Raw genomic sequence first — 21,734 nt, forward strand, 5'->3', positions numbered from 1 at the left:
CGTGCAAACACCCTATAGGGGTATGTCTATGAAAATAGCATGTGTGTTTTGTTTTGTTTTTTGGTATTGTGATACGGTATTTGAGAAAGTCTTTTGCGAATAATGTACTTTATTACTCTTTCAGCTAGGACGGGTGGAGCTACTTTGACTGCTAGCTCTGGTGTTTCGGAGAGGAATCTTCAGCGTCTTGGTCGCTGGACTTCAGTAACAATTTATGGATGCTCTTGCTGGCAGGCTTTAAGGAAGTGTCTCTGTAAGAGCGGTCCGGTCGATTTTGCTTGACACACAGATTTAGCTCATTTCTTGTGTGTTGTAAGACATTCATGTACCTATACTAAAACCAACATCCGTTTGATCGCATCTCTTTATTTTTCAGAGTTTTACGGAAATTAAATTTCACTCGAGAGAAGGCCTGTCGTGACACTTTTCAAGACTTTAATTTGAGACAACTTTGGAGGACAATTAACGAAAAACTACGGGACTCAGCAAAAATCAAATACCACAGCCATGTATACTAACTCTATCTTATCCATCGAGGCGACTTTCGGGAACATCACTTTTCAATCAAGCAAACAGGAAGACTTGAGTGACACCTTATCGGTTCGCTCAAGCCACACACCCGAAAACCGATCAAATTCAAGGTAAATTTTTGAAAAAGTGAGGCGTTCTTAACTGATCCAACGAACATAGCCATGAAGGAGGTGCCATAGGAAAGGTAACTACAGAAAAAACCTTTGCGGCCCGACCTTTACTAAAACTTTATAACTTCGTGAACTTACCTAATTTTCGGCAATCTCCAAGTTTGGCCGCCATTTTGAGGGACTTGTCAACATGAAACGTAGCAGATATAAATCGAGCAGGTAGATCTAAAACCGTCAGAAATACATACGAAAGCATTCAAATGAACTTTACTTTCAATTCAAGCGGCAAAATTTAGAATTGCTCGTTAAACTTACCATTCCTACATCCCCATGCGTCCATTTCTTCCAACAATTCAAACACTACAACTAGTGTTCGAATTCCCCTCGTCGATTCCACCGTAAGAAATAACCTGTGCCACCTACGCTTCGACTCGAATGTGAAGTACGAATCAAATAACATAACTGCTTCATCTTCGAGGCAATATCACGCTGGTATTTTGATTTTCGGATCGACAAGGACGGTAACAAGGAAGTGATCGCCATGTTTACCTCATAAACGTGACCGCTGACCAGTCGCTGAGTGAGAACAGTACGGCGCAGGGTGGGGTTGGTGGCGGGCTTATCGTCATAAGATATTCGAATACATGCTAAAAAAGCTTTAGGACTCTCAGTCTAAACAGTGAAGGCGTGCTTCGTCGTACGGACAACTTTTATTTTATTCTGATAACTTTTTCCTTTAAATTAGAACTGGTATTACTTAATAGAGTTATTTAAATATTGTTAACCTGGGTACCCATATGACTTTTTTTGCTTGTCATCAGTGGTATAAAATAAGGTGTCTTTTCTTCAAGAACCTTTTATTTATGCCCCATTGTACGGAATAAACACTATACTTAGAATGTTTGTTCTAAATCATTTTTTGCTGTTCCCGGGAATGTATGCAAAATTATTGCTTTATACTGAAAGCTGACTCTAAAATATGATTTTCCGTAACAGTAACCAATGTCATATACGTACCGTATTAATAAAACTAGCAACGTATGATTTTTAGCGTTTTCCACTTAGAAGGCCGACCTGCAATTGTCAAGTAAGCTATGTTAGTTTCAGCTTATTCCTTGATTCGATCTGACCTTTTATCACTAAACCCTATTCTTTTCATTTGCAATTTTCCTGTAAATTTTTTTTCATACGACAACGACAAAGAGTTTGATAAGTAAATATACAAATACATACAAAAGGCCGGCTAAATAAGATCCTCCCTCCGCTTCTAATTTTTTGGTTGCTTTCGCCCAATGCCGCTGCACGACTCCCCGTATGATAAAAGGAAATTTGAAAGACTGCTATGCAAGACACCTTTTCTTTTTCATTTTAAGTTACCCTCCACAATTTTTTATAAGTATGTAAAAGATATAAAAAACACAAAGGTTTTTACATGTGAACTGTTTTTTTTGTGTAGCAAACTAAATATACATACATACTTTGTTCTTGCAAAATGGTGGCTAAGAACGGCTGAATATATACCTACTTGGAAATAAAATGATGCTGTTTGGTTTCCCGTTAAAACATTACGTAAGAATGACGCGTGTCTGTTCAAATTGTGACAAAACCACGTCACAAAGTCAAAGCAAAACAGAAAAAAACATGTAATTTTCATAACCAACTTACAATCTCTCCATTATAGACAGCAACAAGGGCCATTGCGTCACTGCTTGATGGTGTAATTATCCTTCCACTGAGCACTGGCATTCATGGGTCATTTCCATTATTTTTGACATTAGAACAGCTTTGGAATCTCTAGATTTAAATGGGAGCTCGAAGAAAGTACAGATTTCCTTAAGCATGGAAACAGTTACTGAATAGTTCAATTTTTCCTTCTTGACATAGTCACACAAGTCATAGCGGAGCTCCGGCGGCCTGAAGGGCCGTCAAGCGGAGCCCCATACTCATACAGGAAAGAAAAGGAAACCCATGAGTTGATTTTCTCATGGTTATCATGGCTAGCGGTATTGCTTGTGGGCGCGTACGCACGACGACGACGACGGAGTTGCTCAACATGGCGGCCATACTCCAAATAATAGGTTGACAGAGACATGCAGCCTTGGTTTACCGTGTACTTCCTTAGTATTGGACATCCACGTTATGATCAATTGACACCTGTCAAAACAAGGTATCCGCTGACCAGTATCACGTGACCATATCGCGGGCTTAAGTTTACAGCTCCTCGAGGTCACGTGTTTTTTTGAAGTTGACCGCTGACCAAGTGCTGGTTATTGATTGGATCGCGGGCTCATATTGGGTTAGCTTGTTAGAAACAGGGCAGGATTGTTCGGAAGCCGGTTTACGCTAACCCAGGATTAAAAGTTAATCGAATTATAACTTTTTCTTCTATACAAATGCTTTTTGCTGTTTTGTTTTGTGTATATGGTGATTATTAAAACTCAAACAGAAGGCCAAACAATATACAGAAACCTCACCGCAGAGTTACAAAACTCAAATCAAAATTCTACCTTTTTCTGGGTTAGCTTAATCGGGCTTTGAACAACCCGGCCCAGGAGCTACGCTTTTAGGCTGGCCTAAATGTATATATTAAAAGTCATAGACAATCGGATATGTTAAGGCAATTTCTGTTACAACTGATTCGACGGTGGTCATGTGACTCACTTCTTTCTCGTCAATTAATTCCTCGTCAGACTTATCGTCAACCTCGGGTGCTCGGAGACGGACCTGCCCGTCTCCTTCTCTAGGAGGACAAACGGGAGAAAAATCCTTGTATTTGGGGTTTGGTTAGCCTTCGCTTTCCTCATATCTTGCGAGACTTGTCGCGGATCATCTCTCCTTCCAGATTGTTCACCAATTTCAAACTTGGAGGTGATATACTGCCTTACTTTCTCTGAGAAGCAAACAGCGCCACCTTTTGGCTTCTGAAGTGTCCATCCTTCACTTAAATTCGACTGGAAAGATTCGCTACCCTGTCTTTCGATAACATTGGTACTTTCGTCTTCTGAAAGGGTAAAGAATTGTTCAACCCAGCCTTGTTTGAGTTTGTCGTACACACTCTCTGTATGTTGTCCAACAGATATGTGCAGCTCCATTCCTTCGACAGATTTGAATGTCCTAGCACATGCTGGTTCTGGGCATTCCAACACTAGCCCCAATTCACAGCTGCTTTCCGCATCACCACTGTCATGCGCGCTTCCATGCGTTACTCTCGGAGTGAAGCCAAAATTCTCTTGTTCTGTTGTGAGATCGATGGCGCCTTGATGCTTAATGTAAATTGCCATGACCAACTTGGAATGCCTTCCACACTCTGAGCCCGTCTTGTTGATATGAAAAGTCGTCCAGTGCACTGAATTGCTGGAGTTTCTTGATATCTAAATCTTTCTTGGTTTCATTTACGCGGCATACAGCTGCGGTACATCCTTGGACTGGCCTTTCTTTGAGCGCCGTGTACATATCACTGGCAGTGGGAACGTCATGGCCCTCGTTACAGGATCTCCTTATGGCACCTTTCAAGGGGCATAGGATCCTGTCGCACTCGTCTTTTCCAGACTGTGGCTCAGAAAAGTCGTATCTCTGAAGTGACACACCTACACGCACTCCAAAATCACGGGCGGCAACAATAAGCTGGCAATTGTGGTAACAGCCGGCTTCATCTGATTTGAGGTAAGCCAAGATGGACAGCACAGAGAACCAATCCTGTGAACAGCTGTTGAATAGGTGGTTGTATTAGGAAACGAAAAAATTCCCCTTTCCATCACTCGTGATAGCACGGTTAACGTGCCAGTTCATTCCTCTCTTAGCATACCAATCCCACTGCTTTTCACGAAATCGCCGCTGTAAGAACTTCATTGCCCAATTCATCACTATAAACACTGAGTCTTCTGTCAGGTTTTGTATGAAGCTTTGTTTTGCGATCTCTTGGTTTTCGTATCGGAGAATATGGCATTTCCATTCGTTGATGAAGTTGACGGACTTTCCAAGTCATACAGAAGATTGTCATGCTGTTCTTTGGAGTACATAGAAGAGCGAAGTTCATTGATTTTTACCTCCACGGATTGAAGAACAGTCATCTTACAGTCTTCAGTTCCTCGCAACTGTCACATGGTCGTGCAAGCACTGGTGTTTGAAGTCTTCATCAACGGGATCACTAAGAGCGAACTTCCTGCAATGATCTACACAACGGCTGTCTTCGTCGCGACAATGAACGCGATACTCAGTTTTTAGGTGGCACTTCGCCTTCTTTAGGCGGTTCCTAACCTCTGAACACCAATCCTTGCTCACTCCGTAGTCTTCCTCAAGTTATTCAACAATTTGGATGCTTCTTTGGAAACCCTCGGCACCGTCAAGGATACATTGTCCAGTCCTTGTAAAGACTTACGTTGAGACGCTTCCCTCACTTTAAGGACGCGGAACATTGTTGCACGACTTAGTGGTTGAAAGCCATCATCTTCACAAAATGCGACATACTTATACCACTGATGACAAGCAAAAAAAGTCATATGGGTACCCAGGTTAACAATATTTAAATAACTCTATTAATTAATACCAGTTCTAATTTAAAGGAAAAAGTTATCAGAATAAAATAAAAGTTGTCTGTACGACGAAGCACGCCTTCACTGTTTAGACTGAGAGTCCTAAAGCTTTTTTAGCATGTATTCGAATATCTTATGACGATAAGCCCGCCATCGACCCCACCCTGCGCCGTGCTGTTTTCACTCAGCGACTGGTCAGCGGTCACGTTTATGAGGTAAACATGGCGATCACTTCCTTGTTACCGTCCTTGTCGATCCGAAAATCAAAATACCAGCGTGATATTGCCTCGAAGATGAAGCAGTTATGTTATTTGATTCGTACTTCACATTCGAGTCGAAGCGTAGGTGGCACAGGTTATTTCTTACGGTGGAATCAACGAGGGGAATTCGAACACTAGTTGTAGTGTTTGAATTGTTGGAAGAAATGGACGCATGGGGATGTAGGAATGGTAAGTTTAACGAGCAATTCTAAATTTTGCCGCTTGAATTGAAAGTAAAGTTCATTTGAATGCTTTCGTATGTATTTCTGACGGTTTTAAATCTACCTGCTCGATTTATATCTGCTACGTTTCATGTTGACAAGTCCCTCAAAATGGCGGCCAAACTTGGAGATTGCCGAAAATTAGGTAAGTTCACGAAGTTACAAAGTTTTAGTAAAGGTCGGGCCGCAAAGTTTTTTTCTGTAGTTACCTTTTCTATGGCACCTCCTTCATAGCTATGTTCGTTGGATCAGTTAAGAACGCCTCACTTTTTCAAAAATTTACCTTGAATTTGATCGGTTTTCGTGTGTGTGACTTGAGCGAACCGATAAGGTGTCACTCGAGTCTTCCTGTTTGCTTGATTGAAAAGTGATGTTCCCGAAAGTCGCCTCGATGGATAACATAGAGTTAATATACATGGCTGTGGTATTTGATTTATGCTGAGTCCCGTAGTTTTTCGTTAATTGTCCTCCAAAGTTGTCTCAAATTAAAGTCTTGAAAAGTGTCACGACAGGCCTTCTCTCGAGTGAAATTTAATTTCAGTAAAACTCTGAAAAATAAAGAGATGCGATCAAACGGATGGTGGTTTTAGTATAGGTACATGAATGTCTTACAACACACAAGAAATGAGCTAAATCTGTGTGTCAAGCAAAATCGACCGGACCGCTCTTACAGAGACACTCTCTTAAGTCTGTGGGCTCAAGCCCTACATTTAGCTTTCTATCTTGGGCCTGGCTGTTAAACTAACCTAACTGTACGTAACTGAAACGTTAAACTTGACTCCGATATTACATACTAAGTCCTCTTTAGTCAAAAAGCCGTGAACACTTTGATTTTGACATGTCGATTGTGAAGCCACCATTCAGATGCGAGATAAAAGTCGCAAAGAAAGTTACGAAACCGCGCTTCGATCGCTTTTCCTTCCTTCCTGTAGCTTTATCATTTATCATTGCTAATTTAACCTGTTCTATTTGTGCAAGCAAACTGGAAATTCAAGCGACTTTGAATGACGTGTTGCTCATACCTGCACGCGCGGGCTTGCAACCTAGGCTACCAAACCGGAGAGCTCTTCTATATTCAATTTCATCCGTCACTCTATTTTACCGATAAAAATCATAAAGAACCCTGATAACTTCCAACTAAAAGGGTCAATTTCCGTGGAAAGTGAGAAGTTTTTGAAAAGGCGAGGGTAAGGAACAAAATAAATAAAGAGTAGAATATTCTCTTTTTGGAAACAATATGCAACTGCATGTCGAATTGAGGGATAACTGTTCAAGCTACATGTTTCTATCATTCGATAGAATAACCAAGAAAATATTTTACATCTTTCTTTAGAAAAGAAACGAGAGAAAATAACGAAAAACGGGACCACGACAACTTTTCGGTGTTTCTATCGAGTTAAAGACACGTTTTCTTAACTAATCAGCGCGCGTAGTATTGGGGGGGGGGGGGGGGGGTTTCTGCAAACAAACATTAAAAACAAATGGAAGGGTCTTTTTTCATTTAAATGCATTAATTCTCGTTTTTCCTTCTTTTTCTTTTTTTTTGCCCGCTTTATTCACTTCAATCGGGAGATAAGCGCTGACCTGATGATCCACTGCTCGAATGCAGACCTTTCAGCAATTAAGCTTACGTTATTTAATTTAACTGAACCACTTTTTAGTGGTAAGTGTGCGATCAAAGAAGATGTGAAAACCTATTAGGAATTAGTAATTATAAAGGCTTTCACGTCCCCACACTATTTTGCGTGAGCGGAAATTATTATCAAAACAAAAACTCCAAAGAAGGTAGGAAGCCCGTAAGGGATGTTACTTGTTGTTCAAAAATATGTTATTCATGTCTTATTGAAGTGAAGATATTGGTCGAGAACGATTGAGTGCCTCCGGAAAAATAAGAGATTTCAACTAGTTAATCGGTGAACAACATCGACTTACAAGCAACAGAGATGATTAACGGCTGACTCTAAAAAGCTGGCGCGCCAAATCGCTTGGAACAAACGCCACTCAACAGATGTTAATAACTACTGGCACTTCACAAACGCCTTATTCACGACATAAACAGACGAGTAGACCTCGAACTGAATGAGTTGATTCTAATAACATTAGATGGATCTGAAAGTGACCAAGTACTGTTGACAAACATTATAGGAGTATTACAGCCAATAATCTCACAGAGAAACCGACTAATCTGTTTTCACAGACCAAACTTCTGACGTTCTCCTGAAATGAGCAAGTTCTCTAGCAGTAGTTAATAATTTTGAAGGTTATTTTCCTAATTAATTAGTTTATTTGTTTAGATTGCTTTTCAAGACTTTACTGTCGTATGTATTGCATGGTTGTCTTAATGAATCTATATTGTCAAAGACGTCTAATTAAAAGGTGATTTTTTTTTTCTCCGTATTAACCCGTATGAACATCTGTGAATATACATCATCATCTGTGAAAATACCTAAATTTACACTATATTTAAATAACAAAACGGGTGTCAAGCCGGGATGAGGCCAAGAAAACTTCCTTGAAGTTAGAATTTAGGGTTCCTCTTCGCAGGCATATTTATTTACGATCTCCGAGTACTGTTTGGTGTTTTGGTTATGGTTGAACTAGAGAGAGAAAGAAGTGCCATTCTCAACATTGCCGGCTCCGATCCTCACATGAACGAGATTTTCAAAATTATAAGTCATAATGAGTAATTCCAAAACTTGACAATTACAATTATTTTCTTACGTCAAAAGACGCACTCCGGCCCTGAATATTTAAGTAGCTAAATTTGCTCTTACAGAATTGTACTCAAACATCAGGTTTGCTGAAGGCTTTTGGTTATTTGATTCGAGAAGAACTTGAATGTCTCTATATCGTGAAACTTTCAAAACTGGGTTTTAACCCGAGTTGACACACATTAAACTGCGTGGAATTTCCAGAAACCTCATGCATAAGTAGTGATAAATTCGGATGGCATGGTCGACAAACGTATATCAACATATGAACGATAGAGGCATGGAGCAGATGAGAAATGTACAAATGACAATGCTGATGGCCTTCTCCGGTGGTCCAGTGCCATGGTTTCAATTTGAAGACTCCGAATGAACTTTAGTTTATGTCAGAAGAATTTGCAAGCGAATTTCCAGTCACGATCTACGAGCACAACATTGTGTTTGGTCTGGGTGAAGTATGGAGCGAGGGAAAAGCTTAGGCCCCGTCCACACTAGGCCGGAGAAATATGAAAAGACACCTTTATTTCTCCGGCTAGGCCTAACCGTCCATACTAATCCGTCACTGTAACGGAGCTTTTCGAAAACGCTCTTCGAACCTGAGGAATTTGCGTTTCAGTGTAGACGAAATACATTTTGAAAAAGGAGTTTTTCGAAAACGATGACGTCACGATAATCATGTGATTTCAATACCCAAGTCCTCCTCAAACAAAACTCCACAAAATGACCGGTGATTGCTCCGTTTTCAAATTTCTCCGTCGTATTGTGTACGGGGCCTTAGTGATCAATATTTTGCGTAACACATGCTCCTAGAACACCGATAACCTACTGGCCACATGAGCCAAAGAGCCAAGTACAACTACGAACATATTGAGAGTTACACTCATTCAATAGGAATATTAGGCAATTGAATTCAATTCGGTTTTTTTCGATATCGAGAGCACCACTCTGGCCTTAAAAATGTTAGCAGTTGAAACTAATATAACTTATAACTTAATCCTGCGCAAGTTAGTTTCCTCGCCATCTTCATTTACGATGGATGCTTTTGGCTGTTTTCCTCCAGAAGTACTTGAATGTCTCTTTATATTTTGGAAGTCGCCATGCATACAAAAGTGGGTTTAAACCCGAGTTCGCGTACGTTAAACTGCCTGAAAATCCAAAAGATATCATAAGTAATGATAAGTTCGGATGGCATGGTGTGCAAACGTATATCAACATTTGAACGATAAACCACGGCATGTAGCAGATGAGAAATGCACAAATGACAATGCTGATGGCCTTGAAAAGATTTCTTTCTCTTTGAAGGATGATTTGGCGATCATTTGATAATTGCGGTTCTTTCGCCATTCTCCTGGAATATCTGTGAAAGCGAAGCATGATATAGATGTACATGGTTAACATACTTAAAAGAATGGAAAGAAGTTGTACGTTGTAGACAGCTCCCATAATGACAAAGTAGTCCCGCAACATGAGAAATGCGCATCCAAATGCCAAGAAATAGATCCAGCAAACACAGTTAGCGACGAGCACTCTTCTAGTTGTAACTTTGACACGATAGTGAAGTGGAGTCGTCACAGCGAAAACTCTATCCACTGTCAACAGGAACATATGGCCAAAACTCACGTTGACCGAGACGACATTGATGGCAAAAATCACAGAAAGATCAAAAGGCGATTTTTCTTCGAGACAAATCACCCAACCCCAGTAGGCAGTTATTGGACAAACTACTAAGCCAACGAGTAGATCCGCGACGGCCATGGACGTTAAAATGAAGTTGGAAGGCGATGATCGAAGTTTCTTGAGAGGATCTTTCCAAACTGCGAACAAGACGAATACATTCCCAAACACGATTACTGGTGACATTACTATCGATAGAACAGCACTTATCGCTGAGAGTGGCCTGACGTTTTCTAGGCCCAGCCATGCTTCTTGTAAAGCTTGTTCGCTTGTCATGTTCCAGAAGCCGAAGTGGCCTACGACAGCAGCCATTTTAGCAGTTCTGGGTTATCTAGCTGTGTACCGCCAACTAGAATGCTCAACTTGACTGTGATATTTGGCACTAGTTTTACATCAGATATTCCGTTTTCTTTAAAGTGACGTGATGACATGAGTTAATGATCTGGAAAATAACTTCAATATCATGGCAGATATTGGAAGCTTTTCCGTCGCACATACGTTTTGTAGCTACTCCGACTTCCAAATTTCCAATTTAACAATGCATAGGATCATGCATAATCCAAAGCTAGTGATAAGAGTCCTTTTTAAACAAAATAAGTTCTTTTATTTGAATGCATTAGTTCTCTTGTCGTTGTTTTTCGCTCGCGTTATTCAACTTGAACCGGAGATAAACGTCGGCCTAATGAGCCACTAAGCTCAAATTTAATTTACCTGAACGACTTTTTTAATTGATACCTGTGCGATCAAAGAAAATGTGAAAACGTGTTAGGAATCAGTAATCATGAAAACTTCGATGTCCCGACACTATTTTGCATGAGCGCAAATTACCATTAAAACAAAAACTCTAAAGAAGTTAGGAAGCCCGTAAGGGACGTTACTTGTGGTTTAGAAACACGTCATTGCAGTAGTGTGAACTAGCTTATTCAAGTGAAAATATTGGTCGAGAACGAGCGAGTGCCTCCGGAAAACTGAAGAGATATCAGCAATCTGATACGATATTACGATATTTTGGGCCCCATCGTTGGAGCAAATTCGACAAAACTGATAGAGAGAAGCCTAATGTTAGGAGTTTTAAAAACAGTATTAAGAGTAAGGACCTATAACACTTAATAGATAATTGTAAGAACTGTGATATATGTTGCTAGGCCGTTTTAAATTTTACATTTTATATATATTTGATATTTTTAAGCTTTTTAAATCTTACTAAGTTCATATATTTCATTTACTTATTTTTTTCTTATTTTATACATGATTCATTAAATTGTAAATAGTGTCCCCAATTAGTTGTTTTTTAAGCTAAATACTATTGACACTATAATAAAGTCTTTCATTCATTTATTCATTCATTCAATCTAATTGTGGAACAACATGGACTTAGGCCCGGGTCAAACGTCGTACTCCACATGAGCCGAACCTAAAGACAGTGTGGGTCGACTCAAATAATTAAGAATGCCTGTTTGAGTAAAATGTCGAAATTAATTCAGTCGAACCGAACTGCTACACCAAACAAATAACAAAAGCAGTCTTTTCGGTCGCTGGTTTTTCAAGGTAAAGCCAAAATGGCGCCTTTAGGCCTTTGATTATGCGTTTGGTTCGACTCATGTGAAGATCGGCGTTGAACCAAAGTCGGTCTTCAGGCGTTATTCACGGCTGGCCAGGCGTGAAGAACGCCTCAGCCGCTCCAAATAAAATCAGTCGAACTTAATTGGGTCAAACGCCGAACTTCACATGAGCCTAATTGGTTGAATTGGGTTCGGCTCATGTGAAGTACGGTGTTAGACCCGGGCCTTAGAAGCCACAGAGCTAGTTTGAGCTTTTCTTACAGCTGTCTCTAAAGAGCTGCGCACCAAAGCGCTGAAAACAAAACGCCACTCAACAGATGTCAATAACTATTGGCAGCATATAAAAGACATTATGTACGACATAAACAGACGAGTAGCCCTCGAAAAGGATGGCTCGATTCGGCTAAGATTAGAGGCATCTAGTAGTGACTAAACACTGTTGCATACGTTAAATACGTATTACAGCCAATAACCTCACGGCAAAACCGACCAATCAGTTTTCCCAGACCAGACTTAACACATCGACTGACCCTCTCCTGAAATACGCATGTTATCTTGCAGAAGTTCATAATTTAACTAGCTTATTTTACGTATTAAGTAGTTTATTTGTTTAGATTGCTTTTTAGTCCTTCATTGTCATATATATTGTATGGCTGCCTGTATGAATTTAAGTTAAGGGATTAATTTTGCTTTCTGTATTAACCTGTGTAAACAGCTAACATCTGTGAAAATACGTCATCTATGAAAATTATATTTGTTTAGATTGCTTTTTAACCCTTAATTGTCATATATATTGTATGGCTGTCTGTATGAATTTAAGTTAAGGGATTAATTTTGCTTTCTGTATTAACCTGTATAAACGTTTGTGAAAATACATCATCTATGGAAATTATATCATCATCTGTGAAAGTGCATTAAACGCTATTTAAATACAACGGTTTCTTTGGAGGAGAGTTAGATTTAAAAACGGATTTTGTTTTTTTCTTTTCTGAACGTGCTTCTTGTTGATGAATCATTATTTTTAATGAATCATTATTATTATTTTAATCAGCAACCATCCCCTTGTTTTTCGTTTAGCGTCGAATGCGCTTTGGTCTTTGGGCTCGACAGGTAAGAGTGAAAAAACAATAAAATTAGACAGAAAAAAAGCGTAGAAAGAGTTTGGAACCAGGAGGCTCGTTTCCTCTGCATCGTGGCTGTAGAAACTGTAAAGAAGAATACGGTCATGATTGTGTGATAATGTGCTGATTTACTCTTGTAATAGCATGTATAAGATTGTGCATGAATGTATGAGAATGTGCTAATTTTGTATTAAAAGCTGTTCTTCTGAGTTTTACAACGTCCCTCTTGGGATGTTGATACATGGTGGCAGCGTTTTTTAACTCTGTGTCCATCGTCAACAACGTAAACCGTCTACGATGCCAGGAGGCGAAGAAAATTCGGGCAGCACCCATTATGGCGAAGAAGTCCCGCAACATGAGAAATGCACATCCAAATACCAAGAGATAGATCCAGCAAATACAGCTAGCGACGAGCACTCTTTTACTTGTAATTTAGACTCGTTGATGAAGTGAAGTCACAACGGCAAGAGGTCTTTTTCCTTGAAAGATCAAAGGCGATCTTTCGTCGATGCATATCACCCAATCCCAGTAGGACGTAACTGGACAAACTGCTAAACTAACGAGTATAGATCTGCGATAGCCATAGACGTTGACATGAAGTTGAAAGGCGATGATCGAAGTTCCTTGAGGGAATTTTTGCAAACTGCTAGTTATACAATTTTAAAAACACGATTATTAATGACGTTACTATCGACAGAACAGCTGAGAGTAGCCTCACATTTTCTAGGCCTCATCATGCGTCCTGTAAAGCTTGTTCGCTTGTCATGTTACGTGCATACATAACCTTTATTTCAACACGGTAAAATTTCGTCAGCTAACACTACAAATATATTCAAATCCTAATATCTAATATAAATATAATAAAAATAATTAAATTAAAAAGCTGCTTCCACGAATGGCGTGCCTCATACATCTCCTTTGAGTAGGCGTTTAAACTGCCTCAGGGACTCTGCTTCCCTTAAGTCGCAAGGAAGACTGTTCCAAAGAATGGCGCAACTTTAGCTAAAGCTATTTTTATAACAGTTTGTGCGTGGCAATAGAACATTTAGTTTATTCTCAGAGTCCCTTAGGTTATATGTGGTTTCTCGCCTCTCGAATTTAGAACTTAGATATTCTGGAGTCAACCCGTGCAGAGACTGGTAAACCATCGTAGCCCTTTGAATTTGCTGCTGGCATACTAGATTTTTCCACCCAAGAAGTTTCAACTTGAGGCCTTCAACTTTCAACACCTTCGTGACACAGTGACATAACTTCGACATCGAGCTCGTCTGTTTATTGTGTGCGAGGCAAAATGATATTCGCTGCTTCTCAAGCCAAGTGATGAAACGTACTGTTATTGAAGGTAACATATATTGGTAGTTTTCTTGTTGAATTGACGCTTTGTGGCTATTTTGAACTCAAAGCCTTTTTTTCCCTAGGGCATAACACAACCGGAGGCTGATGATATTTTGCCTAGAATGCTTCCGGACAGCGTAGACCGCCTGTTTCAGGTTGCCCAAGCCAGTACTCACAACTACAATTCGGTTGAGATAGGTACTGTGAGAGTCGACAGTAAAGAGTCACAGAAAAGGCATGTCTTGACAATTTTTAAACAGATTGTCGGTGATATTAGTCTCGTTTACCTTTCCATATCTCCTACAGATTTGGTACTACATCAATTAAATGACGTTCGCGGCAATTGTTTGTGCACAATTCAAATTGCAACGTCATGCTACGTCATGTATTCAAAATAACTTTTTCACTTGCTGTGAAATTTTTCTAGCATTATGGAGAGCTTTACTGGCTGCCTGGCATTTTTAATTCTCAAGTTATTTCGGGCAGCCAGCAACCCTATCGTTTTCGTTTTTAATCTATAACATGGTAATAAATTATTTCTTACTCTGGGGTGCAATAAAGGTTGTTGTTTGTTGAGAGATTATAAAAACTTGAAGGGAGGCCACCAGTTTCCCCTAAATGGACTTTTTTATGGGAGCAGCCTCCAGCAACTAATTAACGCTGATACTATTAACTGTAAGTGGCATCCATACCATAGTTAGTAGGTCTCCTCTACTAACTATGTCCATACTGATTTAAAGGGGGGAGGGGGCGGGGCGTTTTCGAAATCAGGGTATTCTTTCACAAAACTTACCTTAGAAACGGCAGCGGTGCCCCCTAAAAGCTTAAAATCAAGTGACTTACTCGTTTCCTTAGGGCAGTAAAAAGGTTTTAAAAAATCTGAGCTTCAAAATACTTTTCTGGAACGTCCTCACTGTGTTGTCCCCTGCGCTGCTGCAGAGCAGAGACGAAGAACATGAAGAACGCGGGCTTCATCGTCTGCAACGTTCCCACCACACCACACGCACCAAACACGCACAGAAAACGACCAGGGAGGGAAAAAAAGGGGATAAATCTGACAAAACAGCATGCAATTGATTACAAGAATATTATTAGAATAATATAGTAATAGTAATAATTTATTTAACGTCGTGACCCAGGTAGTGGTTGCCCATTCTCGCACCAAACACGCACCAAACACGCACAGAAAACGATCAGGGAGGGGAAAAAAGGTGATAAATCTGACAAAACAGCATGCAATTGATTACAAGAATATTATTAGAATAATATAGTAATAGTAATAATTTATTTAACGTCGTGACCCAGGTAGTGGTTGCCCATTCTCCAAAGCCGAGGCCTCTCGATATAATACTCGACAAAACGGTTCTTCTTGTAAGCGAGAATAACAATGACTGCAGGTAATGATGAGAGAATTTACAACGTGCACAAAATCCGTCATGTTTCCTCAGTCAAGGAGAACTTTCCTTTGATTTGAATGTCCCAGTTTTGGATGTCCGATTGGCCGTTCATAAACCAGCCACGACAATCTTAGTCGTCAAACGCAGTGTTCTTCTTTCTCTCAGTAGAACAGTTGTGGAACAGGTTTTAGTTTTTTAGTCCTTTTTTTAAGTTTTTATTTATTATTTTTGTTAATGAAATTTGCGTCATATAAATTTCAATTCAATTATTATCCTTAATATAATTACCCTAATTATATAGATCCTTTGCATAAATGGCGCCCAAATTTGAATAACAATACTTTATACATCCTTAGTCTCGTTCTTACGTTTCCAGACAAAGGATTTTTCACATGGTTGTGAGGCTTAGGATGTATAAGTATTGTTATTTAAATACCGCCGCCATTTATGCAAAGGGTCTATTCGATTCATAGCTGCACTTTGAACCACCTTGTTGTTTTCCTGCTCGGTTACACTCTAAAAGTGTCATTACGGTTATAGTAATTCTCAAATTGCCATCCTTTGCCTAAGAAATAAAATTAAAAATATTTTTCGTTAAACGTGTATGTCCCGAACATTACCAAAAATAAATTTCGGCTTTAATCTAAAACGTCACTTTCCCATTTTTTTCCAAATGGTCATTTCAATAACTACAAGTCAAATTACTTGTCTACAAAGTTCTAGGAAAACGAACATCTGACTAACTTCACCTTGCATCGCCTGTCAGAATTATCTAAACAGAACATGACCGAGGATCTCTTTCAACAGAAACTAAACTTACAATTACGAAATATATCTCACTGCTTAGGGAAAATAGAGCTGAACAACTTAAAACGTTCTGTTTTAAGCTTCTTTCAGGTTCTGGAATAGTTTCCTGAACCAAATATTCTTAAAATATAAAACTTTAAGGTAAAAAGCTGTTAAAATCATGAGTCTTAACGTTTTCGATCTGTTTGATCATCATCAGAGTGATGATCTGATGATGATCAAACAGATCGAAAACGTTAAGACTCATGATTTTAACAGCTTTTTACCTTAAAGTTTTATATTTTACTTTTATCGGCGAAATGTATATATGTCAAATATCCTTAGTTGCTGATATACGTTGGTCTGAAGGCAATCTTATAATTTCTTCTCAGAAAACGTTAATTTTCATTATTCATAGTTGGGCGTATGTGGTGCAGGCCGCAAATAGTGGCAAACTTCTCATCCTTGCTCTCTCAAATGAATCGATATCAAGATCACAATTCACTGTCAATGCAAAGCGTGTCAACGATTTAAAATACTTATCTGGGAGTTATTTTTATTACAGCCTTGTCTCATGAACACAGTTTTCGATAACTCGTCTGTCTTGATTGCCACGGCAACAAGTTCGCTTTTTCAGCAAGTGCTTGAATGTATCTCGATACTTTGGAAGCTTCCATGCACACAAAAACGGATTTAATCCGGAGTTTACATACATTAAAATAACGAACAATGCATTAAAAAGCAACAGCAACCATAAATTAAGGTGACATGGTAGGCAGAATAATGCTATTAACTGGGATATGAACCATGGTAAGAAGCAGAGAAGAAATGCACAGATGACAATAGCAGTTCCCTTCCAGACATTTCTCTCTCTCTCCAAAATCACCTGACGATTGGCTGTTGATTGGCCCGTTAGTTCTGTTTCTTTAGAATATCTGTGAAATACACACAAGATCACCACGTACAGGACCAAAATAGACAAAAAGATGGCAAAGATTTGTATGTTGTACATCGCTCCCATAACAGTGTAATATTCCTGTGATAGGCCAAACGCACATCCAAATAACAAAAAATAGATCCAGCAGGTAGCATCGGCAATGCTAACTCGCTTGTTTGTTACTTTCACTTTGTAGTGAAATGGAGTCAACAGGGCAAAAAATCTGTCGACTGTCAGCAAGAAAATGTGGCCAACACTGACATTCACTAGGGTATAACTGACTAACAATGGCAGATGCGATCGATCGTCACTGTGGAATACAGCCCAGTGCCAGTAAACAGTCGATGGACAAGCCACAAAACCAACCAGAAGATCGGCAATCGCCACTGATAGGAGAATAAAGTTAGGAGGCAATGACCGACGTTTCTTCAAAGGGTCTTTCCAAACTGACAAAACGATCAACGAATTTCCAAACACGATGAACGGGAAAGCTATCATACCAACAGCAACGATTACTGCAGAAAGCGTCTTCGCATGTTTGTCTCGCAGCCATGTCAAAAGTAAAGCCCCTTCGCTTGTCGTGTTCCAGAAATTAAAATGGCTCGCGACGGCAGCCATTTCCGAGGTAAGAACTTAAAATGGGCGTTGCACAAATTCGGTTTTGTGATCTTACCTGTGCAGTTTTCTTGTAACTCGTAATACGTAATCGACGAAAATACACCTGTCAGATGATCTCACTGATTACACATTATTTCAGAAGGAAGCGCCGCATCATCAAAGCGCAAGTGTATTATGCACTGACATCGGATTCTATCGAATGTCGCTCTCAAAGGAAAGAAGCTTCCGTTGGAAATGTCAGTTTTACCTTTTTGTTTTTGAGCAGTTGCCAAGTCCCAGAAGAAATCATACGTTTTGTGCGTTTTACATTTTTATTTCCAGTAAATATTTGAAGCGTGGTGATGATATAAGTTGGGTCTTCTTAGTTTAGTCCAAGAACGCAAAACTTGTTCAATTCGAAGATATTTCAACCGAATCCCCGCATCTTTTTGAACATTCATATTGCGTAAGAAGTAAAGTTGATATTGACATGGTATTCTCGTAATGACTATTTTCAAATTCAGCTTCACTTACGATAAATGAAAAAACAAAGGTACAATGCTCTCAAGATTACAATCATAGTTACCAGCATGACGGTGTGTAAGACATTAGATTTCCCTTTAGTTAAAGTCATTGTGTGATATGTCGCTCTAATATTTAGCTACATGGGCAGAATTGCGGCAACTTTGAAGTAAAAGTGAATTAGATCATGATTTTACAGTTAAACATCCGGTATTATGACGAAAGATGCTCTAAACTGCACAAGCGCTGATAAAACAAAATGATAAAGGTAGGAGCTTTTAAGATGAGTAGCTGTTCAAAGTCAACGTGGCTGACGGGATGTATTTCAACCAATAAAGACTGCAACCAACTCTTTCGCTGAAACTGGAAGTTTCTATACCTCGCTAAGAAGCCAGCTGGGAAACTAACAATTCCTCCAAAGAAACTTTACTGCTACAACGTCAATGCTTCCTGAAGGCAATCAGAACATTGTAAATCTACCCCCTACAGCAACCAAGACAATTAGAGCCAGCAATCGTCTGAGCAATTACAGTTCAGTCAAGCTAAGAATTCTACGGGGACACTGAATACTACAAGAATGTCGAAACTCCCGGCATCATTTATCGTTATTTTACTACACGGTGGTTTTCCTCTGCCTGTAATTTTGTTACTTTATTTTCCTTCGTTTAGTTCTCTAAAAAAGTGGGATTCTAAGATAGGTGTGTTCAAGTTGTAATATTGCCATATTGGTCATTTGCAAATAGATTGTTTATATGGAAACAATAGTGAAAGGCACTTAGCTTTTCTTGATATCAAACAGATGCAGCAGAAGACGAGTTTCCGACAAATGACAAACAAACCATCCGGCAAAAGAGTCAAACAATCTCTTAAACTCTAAAGCAAAGCCGCATAAATGGTTGTAAAATCAACAGAATTCAGAGAGCTTTTGGTCAAAGCTGTCTCAATTGCTAATGTCGCTTGAGATTGAGGCAATATAGTACTCAGGAAGACCTGAAACAAACAGTGAAAAACGAAACAAACTAAAGCCCTTATACCCTCCAAGCTGAAACTTTGCGCAACTTACTTCAATATAACTTTCATGTTGGTAACTACGATTGATATTTTTGAAGGATTTTGCCTTTATCTTTAAATTTATCAGCGGAAATCAGCGCTCGCCCGCTCGCCAAGGCGAGTGTCAAAAGCGTCGGGCGAGTACAAATCGTTGATCACTCGCCCGTTTGCCGAGTACGAGTTTCATATTTGGGAAATTATTTAATCTTAGATATTGACATCTCCTTTTTATTTTCGATTTTGACAAGAACATCTCTAAAGGAAAACTCACCAGTGCATTTTTTACTCTTTTTATCTTTCGAGATGCCCTACCAATTCACCAATTTATGAAACACACAGTGTTTCATAAATAGACAAAATTAAATACGGCTTCCTCGCAGTGATAATTTATGGATAATATATAGCTTTAGCCAAGCCTAAAAGCGGAGCTACTGGGTCAGGTTGTTCAAAGCCCGATTAAGCTAACCCAGGATAAGCGAGAATTTTCATTTGATTTTTGCAACTTTGCGATGAGGTTTTCTCTATATCATTTGGCCAAAAAGCAGTGAAAAACAATTGACTACAAGAAAAATTTATACTTCAGTTAACTTTTAATCCTGGGTTAGCGTTAACCGGCTTTCGAACAACCCGGCCCTGTTTACAACAAGTTAACCTGACATGAGCCTGGGATCCAATCGAAAACCAGCACTTGGTCAGCGGTCAACTTCAAAACAACCACGTGACCTCGATAAGCTCTAAACTTGAGCCCGCGATATGGTCAGATACTAAACATGCATGGACTTTTAACCACGTGATTGACATTGACAACTCCACAATCATCGACAAAAGCGACCATCGTATTGTGAAAAAATTTATTTAGCGACGCTGGTTACAATGCAAAAAATATTTAGAAATTTTACTTTTACAGATTGCATATTTTTATCAGACCAAATAAAAGAAGAGAGAGACAAAAAACGCTTTTGTTTTTTTCGCAACTTTTGAGCAACTTTCGTTACAAAAAGCAACTTTTGACTTTTTTTGGAGCAACTTTTGAAAAATTTCGGGCAACTTTTTGAGAAATCTCGAGCAACTTGTGGTAAGCCCTAATCCCACCAGAAAGACACTGGAATTATGGTACACGGAAAAACTGCTGAGGCTGATGAAAACTCATGCCCACTCCCGAGACAAAACAACATTCTTTTAAACAAAAACTGTTAGCATTCTTCTGAAGATTCTTTGTACGTGCACTAATTTTAAATTTATGCGATTTACTCTCTATATTCAAATTTCAACGTTTCAATTTATCACAATTTTTTATCCGTTGAAGACAGTAGACCGGCTGTCGAAAGGTTATGCTTCTAAAGAATTTTTACCAGAGAACGCTATATCCTATAATATCAGGATTAATCCTGTTAACGGATCCGCGATATTTTTAAGCAGATACCTTGTTTTGGCAGGTGTAAATTGATCGTAACATGGATGTCCAATATCAAAGAAGGACGTTAACTAAAAGTACGTGACAATTTGACCAAACGAGAAAGACGAGCCGTGAAAAGTCCTATCCGACGACAAGACATCATCATTAAGCCCGCGGACAAATGCTCGGGTACAGTTGTCAGGGACATTGACTGGTACGAAAATGAATGCCTCCGACAACTTAATGACACAATTCTACGAAAAAATCGACAAGGACATTTCTCCACCTACTCACGACTGTGTCAAAAACTGATTACATTTCCCGTTTACAATTCGACCAAATGATTGATGACGAGTCAGTAAAGTACCTCAAAGAAAACTGTCCTAAACCAGGGCGCTCTTATACCATTCCAAAAATACACAAACAAGGTCATCCTGGTCGTCCGATAGTCTCCAGCAACAGCCATCCCACAGAGCGCATTTCCCAATTCGTCAAATATCATCTCCAACCACTAGTCACCAAACTTCCCTCCCACATAAAAGACACCACCCACTTCCTCAACAAACTCAACAACATCGACCAACTCCCCGATGGTATCCTACTTGTAACCCTTGATGTAACATGACTTTATACGAACATACCCCACAAGGACGACATCCAAGCTTGCAGTGATTTTCTGGACAGACGGACAAATCCTACTATCTAGACTACAAGACTCTGCAATCTTATTCGGTTAATCTTAACCAATAACAATTTCACCTTTGACGAACAACACTATAGACAACAACTGCGATGGGGACAAAAATGGCCCCCTCTTACGCCAATCTTTGAACAAGAAGCCTTAACAGCTGCTCCACACTCTCCCCTAATTTGGTGGCGTTACATCGACGATATATTTCTCCTCTGGACACATGGCGAAGATAAGCTTAATGATTTCATCACATACTTCAACAATCTACATCCTACTATCAAGTTTACCAGTTCCTTTTCCTACA

At 39.4% G+C, this 21,734-nt stretch overlaps 3 protein-coding genes and 2 pseudogenes across 3 annotated transcripts in view; 2 read left to right on the top strand and 3 right to left on the bottom strand.

Moving 5' to 3' along the window:
* Nucleotides 1–21,734, top strand: part of LOC145479086 (uncharacterized) — a 243,610-nt gene that overhangs the window by 63,905 nt on the left and 157,971 nt on the right. The window lies entirely within an intron of this gene.
* LOC145469476 (uncharacterized) lies at nucleotides 2,153–6,036 on the bottom strand (annotated as a pseudogene).
* On the bottom strand, nucleotides 7,202–10,883 carry LOC145469484 (adenosine receptor A2a-like). The gene has a single exon (XM_081453224.1). It carries the CDS (start codon nucleotides 10,346–10,348, stop codon nucleotides 9,386–9,388), a length of 963 nt encoding a protein of 320 aa, XP_081309350.1. The 5' UTR covers nucleotides 10,349–10,883; the 3' UTR covers nucleotides 7,202–9,385.
* Nucleotides 15,897–17,792, bottom strand: LOC145472478 (trace amine-associated receptor 365-like). Its single transcript, XM_081454957.1, has 2 exons — nucleotides 17,124–17,792; nucleotides 15,897–16,016 (listed from the first exon to the last, which is right to left on the bottom strand). The coding sequence occupies exons 1-2, from the start codon at nucleotides 17,790–17,792 to the stop codon at nucleotides 15,897–15,899; spliced, it is 789 nt and encodes a 262-aa protein (XP_081311083.1).
* LOC145479101 (uncharacterized) overlaps nucleotides 20,829–21,734 on the top strand; it is a 2,008-nt pseudogene continuing 1,102 nt past the window's right edge.

The sequence above is a fragment of the Orbicella franksi genome, chromosome 2 (genome assembly GCF_964199315.1).
Source record: "Orbicella franksi chromosome 2, jaOrbFran1.1, whole genome shotgun sequence".
NCBI classification, from domain to species: domain Eukaryota; kingdom Metazoa; phylum Cnidaria; class Anthozoa; order Scleractinia; family Merulinidae; genus Orbicella; species Orbicella franksi.